This window comes from Arachis ipaensis, chromosome B4 (genome assembly GCF_059453495.1).
Source record: "Arachis ipaensis isolate K30076 ecotype BB chromosome B4, ASM5945349v1, whole genome shotgun sequence".
Lineage (NCBI taxonomy): Eukaryota > Viridiplantae > Streptophyta > Magnoliopsida > Fabales > Fabaceae > Arachis > Arachis ipaensis.
Genome location: NC_142439.1, coordinates 119,205,036 through 119,212,385, shown reverse-complemented (window position 1 = coordinate 119,212,385; position 7,350 = coordinate 119,205,036). Strand labels below are relative to the sequence as shown.

At 39.7% G+C, this 7,350-nt stretch overlaps 1 protein-coding gene across 1 annotated transcript; it reads left to right on the top strand.

Moving 5' to 3' along the window:
- The first annotated feature begins 1,774 nt into the window (after positions 1–1,774).
- Positions 1,775–4,314, top strand: LOC107636892 (uncharacterized). The gene is made up of 4 exons (XM_088484830.1): positions 1,775–3,206; positions 3,339–3,738; positions 3,835–4,123; positions 4,166–4,314. The coding sequence occupies exons 1-4, from the start codon at positions 2,572–2,574 to the stop codon at positions 4,312–4,314; spliced, it is 1,473 nt and encodes a 490-aa protein (XP_088340956.1). The 5' UTR covers positions 1,775–2,571.
- The last annotated feature ends 3,036 nt before the right edge of the window (positions 4,315–7,350 follow it).

The window sequence follows — 7,350 nt, the reverse complement described above, 5'->3', positions numbered from 1 at the left end:
TGGTTTCCTCCCTCTTTTTACAATAGGCCTAGAAAATAGTTAGAGACAAAGAGGAGTATGATCAAACTTAAGCATGGGGAGATGCTTAACACAGGCCTCTAGAAAATTAATTTGTCAATTTAAGTTTCCAAGGGCTTGGTCAAGCTTTACCATAAGATTCTCTCTTTTCTAGGTAAATGGTTAGTCACTAAACCCCAGATCTATCAAGCAACAATCAGACACACATTATTGAAACTCTGAGCACGCATCAGAACCATGGTTGTCAAACTCGCGAGTTAACTCGTAAACTCGTACGAGTTTACGAGTTTAGGTAGTGGAATCGAGTTGACTCGGACATAAAATCGTTTCTGGGTAGACTCGGGTTGACTCGGCTAGACTCGGATAAAATTGTGCAAACTCGCGAGTTTGCTAGCGAGTCAGCGAGTTTAATTTCGTTGCCCATTTTCGCCAAAACGGCGTCGTTTTGGCCCAGAAAAAAAAACCCTACAGAAGCGGCTAACCCAAACCCGCAACTTAAACCCACACCCACTAATGAAGGAGTGAACTAAAGTTCGAAACCCTAGTGACTCCCTCAACCAAACCCTCACGGCCAGCCTCACTCGTCACACCCTCCACCATCTAACGGTGAAGTTGTCTGCGCCGCCACGCAGAGGCCGGACGCCAGAGTCCAGACGGACCCCTTGCCTTCTCACCTCCCCTCGCCTCATCCCTCGTCCCCCACCGCTCACCCACACAGCGTCGCAGAGCCCAGTGAAGGACCACCACGCAGAGTCGCAGTCTCGTAGAGCCCATCAGGCCACCACCACGCAGAGTCGCACAGCGCCAGAGCCCACCACCAGTCCACCACGCCGTTTGCCTCCCCTCCCTTGTTCTGCCCACGTCGGCCTTGTTCTGTTTTTCTTCACTGAAGCACTGCCGATCTGCTTCAAGTGATAAAGTCTGCCCATCTCCAAGGTAATTTTGTTAAACTAATTCAAATGCTAACAATTTTGGTTGCAATTATTCAATTCTGCAAAGTTATTAAGGCCCTGATCTGCGTTTGATCTGTTGAAAAAAAAATTAATATGTGAAAAAAAACTGATGCTGCTTGCCTGCTTCTGTAATCTGTACTTCATGCTTCATGCTTCATGCTTCAATCATGGTTAAAATGTGTGGATAGTGCTTCTGCTATATATTTTTTTCTTTTGTTTTCTGCTTCTGTTATGTAGTTATGTTTAGTCTTTAGTTTACTGAAATTCTGAAGTCTGAATTAGTGAATTGAAACTCTCAAGTCTGAATTGTTAGTTAGTATTACTGACTTACTGTGTTAGTTTAATTGAAAGTCTGAAATCTGAATTGTTAGTTTAAATGAAAATGTATCTGTTGTGTGATAAAGTGAGTATTGGAGTATTGGTGGTTGACTCTGGTTGCCATTGTTTTAATTTGTTTGTGCTTGATCATATTAATGACCTCAAAGGGGGTTCATATGACAATGAGAATGGACTTTTGGGTTAACTCATAACTGGGTGGTATATTATTCCGAATCACAAAAGTATTGCTTGCTGTACTGCATTTGGAGTGATGATTATTGATTAAGTCTTATGATGCTGAAAATTTTTCATCTTTTAAACATTATTGTTGTAAGTGTAGCTGAAACTAGTGTTAGTTATGAATTTAGTTAGTGGATAATTTGAATCTGAATTTAGTTAGTGGATAATCTGAATCTGAATTTGTTATTTGGGTTGTTGATTTTTAGGGATAAAAATATAAAATGTCTGAGAATGTTGGTTCAGGGACAGGGTCTTCACTTCCTAGTATTCCTAGACCTACACCTGCTGTTTCTAGGAGAAAAAATGCAACTGGAAATAGAAGTGATATAGGATGGAAACATGGGATTGATGTTCAAGGCAATGGTAAAAAAGTGAAGTGTAATTATTGCTCAAAGACTATAAGCGGAGGGATTTATAGATTCAAGCATCATCTTGCCGGTACTAAAGAGGATTCAGAGCCTTGTGCTTCAGTACCTGAAGAAGTGAAGGCTGTGATGTTGAAAGTCTGTGTGGAGGCTAAAGAAGCATCATTGAAGAAGAGAAGATTCGGTGATGATGAGGATTATCCTGAACAAACAGAAAAGGAGAAGGACAATTCTCAACAAAAGGGGAAAGATATTCGCAACTTTGTCACAAAAGGAAAAGGGGCTCAAGTTCAATCAACAATAAATCAAATGATAAAGAAGGATCTAAAGGAACAATGTGATCAACAATGTGCCATATTTTTCTATACAAGTGCTATTCCTTTCAATGTTATTAAGAATCCCGAATTTTTAAAGTTTTGTGAGATGGTTGGGAGATATGGTATTGGCTACAAACCCCCTTCTTACCATGAGTTAAGAGAAACCCAATTAAAGAAAACAGTGAACAATGTTGATGAAATGCTTACTGAATTTAAAGTAGAGTGGAAGAGAACTGGTTGTTCAATCATGTCGGATGGATGGACTGATAAAAAAAGGCGTAGTATTTGTAATTTCTTGGTGAACAGCCCTAAAGGAACAGTTTTTCTTTATTCATTGGACACTTCTGACATCTCGAAACAATGGATAAAGTTGTCAAAATGCTAGAAGATGCCGTAGAATTTGTTGGTGAAGAGAATGTAGTCCAAATTGTTACAGATAATGCTGCTAATTATAAGGCTGCTGGAGAAAGAATGATGGAGACTAGAAAAAGTTTGTATTGGACACCATGTGCTGCACACTGCATAGATTTGATATTGGAGGATTTTGAAAAGAAGCTAAAGGTGCATGAAACAACCATAAAAAAGGGAAGAAAAATCACCACTTTTATCTACTCTCGGAGTATGCTCATTAGCATGTTGAGGAATTTTACAAAGGAAAAGGACTTGGTTCGGCCAGGTGCCACAAGATTCGCCACTGCCTATTTGACTCTCACTTGTCTTCATGATAATAAAGGACCATTGATGACTATGTTTACTTCTGCTGATTGGAAGACAACTAAGGTTGCATCAACGCCTGAAGGAATAAGAGTCCAAAACATGGCCTTGGATAGTAGGCTATGGAAGAATATTGTCATATGCCTCAAGGCTGCTGCTCCTCTCATTACAGTCCTTCGCTTGGTTGATTCAAATGAAAAACCAGCCATGGGTTTCATCTTTGAAGGCATGAGAAACGCCAAAGAAACAATCAGGACTAACTTCGGTTGTGTTAAAAAGAGGTAATCTTGAGTCTTGACTAATTGAAAGCTTTAATATTTGATTATCAATGTATCATGTTACCATATTTTCTTCTTATATTCAGTTATTTATTTAATTTTCTTATTTTTATTCATTTGTATTGTTATTTTTAGTTACGAACCTATATGGGAAATTATTGATGGAAGGTGGGAAAGTCAATTGCATAGACCATTGCATGCAGCTGCGTATTATCTTAATCCTCATTATCACTATGAACCAAATTTCATGGTTGATGATGCTGACATTAAGATTGACCTATATAGTTGTTTGAAAAAACTGGTTCCTAACCAGGAAGAAAGGAAAAAGGTTGGTCTACAGCTTCCTGACTTTCATTATGCTAGAGGCCTCTTTGGTAATGAAACTGCAAAGAGTAGTAGGAAGACCATGCTACCTGCTGAGTGGTGGGACTTCTATGGAGATAGTTGTCCAGAACTAAAGAAGTTTACTATCCGAGTTCTAAGCTTAACTTGTAGTTCATCTGGTTGTGAGCATAATTGGAGTGCATTTAAAATGGTAATTCCTTATTCCTTACTTCCTTAGAACTATTCATTATTTATTTTAATTTTAATTTTTGTATTTTTATTAACTATTGGAACTATATGTTTGTAGGTTCATACAAAGAGAAGAAATCGGTTGCATCAAAAGAAAATGAATGATTTAGTGTATGTGATGTATAATTTGAAGTTAAAGGGCAAGCAAATTAGAAAAACTCAAGAACTTGAATTTGATGCAGTGCATTCTGATGATGAGTGGATAACTGAGGATGTTAATGAAAATATTGCTGAAAGTGTTGAGCATTCTCACTTGCCAACGAATGACAATACTAATGATGATCCAAATAGTAATGAATTTGCTATTCCAAGTATGAATAGTAATGAATTTAACATGGGTGAGGGAGGTGAGAATGAGTTTATTGGGGATCCACAATAAAATTTAATAGAGGAAGAAGATGAACATGTGAATGATGATGAAGATTTTGTTGGCCGTGTTGAACCTGAGGCTGAAAGAAATGATGTTTCTGATGAAGATGGTGAAGATGATGATGTTGATGCCATGGAAGATGAAGATATTGGAGGATTTGAGTTTTAGAGTTTATTAGAAATTTAATTATTGCTTTGTTGTTTTCTTTTGTGTTTTGGTTATGTCTTATGAACTTTTGATTGTGTAATTGTGTGTTTTATGTTGAACTAGATAAATACTTGTGAAGGATTTAAATGTGTGATCCAAAGTACTTGTTGTAACTTGTAATTTTAGTATTAGGTTAATTTATTATGTGTTTTGATGTTGAAATTGTTAGGTTTGAATGTTTATATCTGAGTAAATATATATATTATACATGATATATATATATATATATATATATATATATATTTTTAAAATGTATAACAGGTAAACTTGTACGAGTCTACGAGTCGAGTCTAGGTCAGCTCCACGAGTTTACCTAGACTCGCGAGTTTGACAACCTTGATCAGAACCAATTCTAATAGCACCTTCCTTCCTTTTGTGGTCATTAAGAATAGCATTAAAGTCCCTCATGAGGCACCAAGAAAGGTTGATACTATTAAAGAGCTACCTTAAATTATCCCATAAACTCTTTCTACTAAAATTTTGGGGATTCCATAAATAACAAAAGGACCCATGGAGCAGAATTTTTGCAAGAGACTAGCATATGAATAAATTGGTTGCATGTCTCAGAATGTCCACTTTCCAAATCCAAGAGTCACACAAGGCCCAAATACCTCCAGAATGACCAATAGCAACTTCAATGAAACAACCATCAAAACCAAGCTTATCCCTAATGTCCCTGCCTCGAACCCAACTAATATGGGTTTCGAACAAGATAACAAAATTGGAAACAATCTCTTATTAGCACCTCTATAATGCCAACTAAATATATTTATAAAGAAAGATAAAGGAAAAGGGACCCATCACTATTTGGATTTTCAAATGAGCCTAACATATCGATATCCAGAGAACTCCCCGACTGGCTAATCGATCTTTGATTAATTCCTGCACCCTTGAGGATGAGCTTGTCATCATGGTCTAATTTAGAATGGTAATCTTGACGACGTGCTCCTCTATGAATTTGTTGGAATCCTTCGCCATAAGATATGCCTCTCTCTGCTCTCGTTGCAGGTTTCTCATGCACTCAAGCATAACAATTTGCATGGCCTCTGTTCATACACTGGGTCAAGCTATCCGACCTAGGGAGATCGAAGACAAAGCAACCGACCTCTTCAGGTTAGCTTCCCCGATCTCTTCTCTAAAAGAGCTCGGCCAAATCGCTACATGGGCCCAAGTAGGCCCAAATTAAGGGACATAGCCTAATCTAAAGGTAACCAAAGCCTAGAAAGATAGAGGCGGTTCCCCTTAGAGATAAGATGACCTCACTTAAAAGATAAGATATGATAACTAACTTATCTTATCTAGAAAGGTCAACCCACACTACTATAAATATACTAGAGCACTCAGGTATAACTCATACTCTGATTCTACTAAAAACCTGCTTAAAGCCCATGCTAACTTCAGCATCGGAGTCTCTTGCAGGTACCACCATCCTCCGGTGACGAAGGATCAACAGCACCACCAAGTCCGATGAGTTGGACACGACAGCTCCGGCCACCACAGCATATCTCATATGAGATCGACCTTCAGTTTCAGGTAACCCACGGAACATTGGCGCTGTTGCCGGGGACCTGAAAGTCATCCCATCATCATGGCGGACAACCGTGACAATGACCACAACTCTGGTTTGGAAGAAAGAACTCCGCTTAAAAATACGGAGGTCACATCCAAAGAAGCACCCCAAAACAAGGGGGATAAACAACCTTCCAACACAAACACAGAAATCTTGGAAGCCATCAGAGAGCAACAAGATCGCCTCAAATAGCTCGAACAGGAGGCTGAACATCAACGAGAGGCTGAAAGAGACCTCCGAAGAGAAACTAGACATTGCCGAGAACTAGAAGATAAGCTCACGAAACTGAAAGCCGACCTCCAGACCAGAACTGCTCGCCTCAACAAAGAAGATAACTCCCACAAAGACCAAGATCCCTTCACCAAAGAGATCATGAAAGCCAAAGTGCCAAAAGATTTTAAAGCCCCCGACATGACTTCATACGATGGCACCTCGGATCCAAGCCATCATCTCAGCAACTTCAGGAGCAGAATGTATCTCACTGACACCTCGGACGCTGTTCGATGCAAAGCCTTCCCGACCACCCTGACAAAGACAGCAATTAAGTGGTTCAATAGTTTGCCTCCTAGGTCCATCACCAGTTTTGACGACTTAGCTAAAAGATTCCTGACCCGATTCTCCATCCAGAAGGACAAAGCTAAACACGCCCCGAGCCTGTTAGGGATCAAGCAAGGAGATCGGAAAAGCCTTCGCAATTACATGGAAAGATTCAACAAAGTGTGTCTCGACATACAAAGTCTGCCAATAGAAGCAGCCATCATGGGTCTCATCAATGGCCTACGGGAAGGACCTTTTAGTCATTCCATATCAAAAAAGCAACCAACATCTCTGAACAAGGTACAAGAAAGAGCAGAAAAGTACATCAACATGGAGGAGAACTCTCGATTGGGAGAAACCTCGAAATCTGGACTCTCCTACCCATCTCAGGACAAGGATAAAGAGTCCAAGAAAAGAGAATATCAATCCAATAAAAAGCCTAAAATATACCACAACTACACCCCTCTTCGGGTATTTCTTGTGGATGTTTACCGAGAAATATGCAACACTGAGAAAGTCCCACCACCTCGCCCAATCAAAAGCAAAAAAGGAGGGGAATGTCGGACAGAGTACTGCGAATATTATCGAATCTACGGACACTCCACCAACGAATGCTACGACTTAAAAGACGTCATAGAAAAGCTAGCCCGGGAAGGAAGACTAGATAGGTTCTTGGCCAACAAGACCGACAAGCCGAGGAATAGAAGACTAGACCAAGAGGTCGGACAGGCTGAACGACCACCCCGTACCCCTGAGAGACATGTACATATGATAAATGGAGGATTCGCAGGAGGAGGGATCTCTAAATCATCTCGCAAAAGACACCTTAAATAAGTATATCATGTCAGGGAAGGAGAGAGGTCAACCGACCTCCCCACAATTACCTTTAC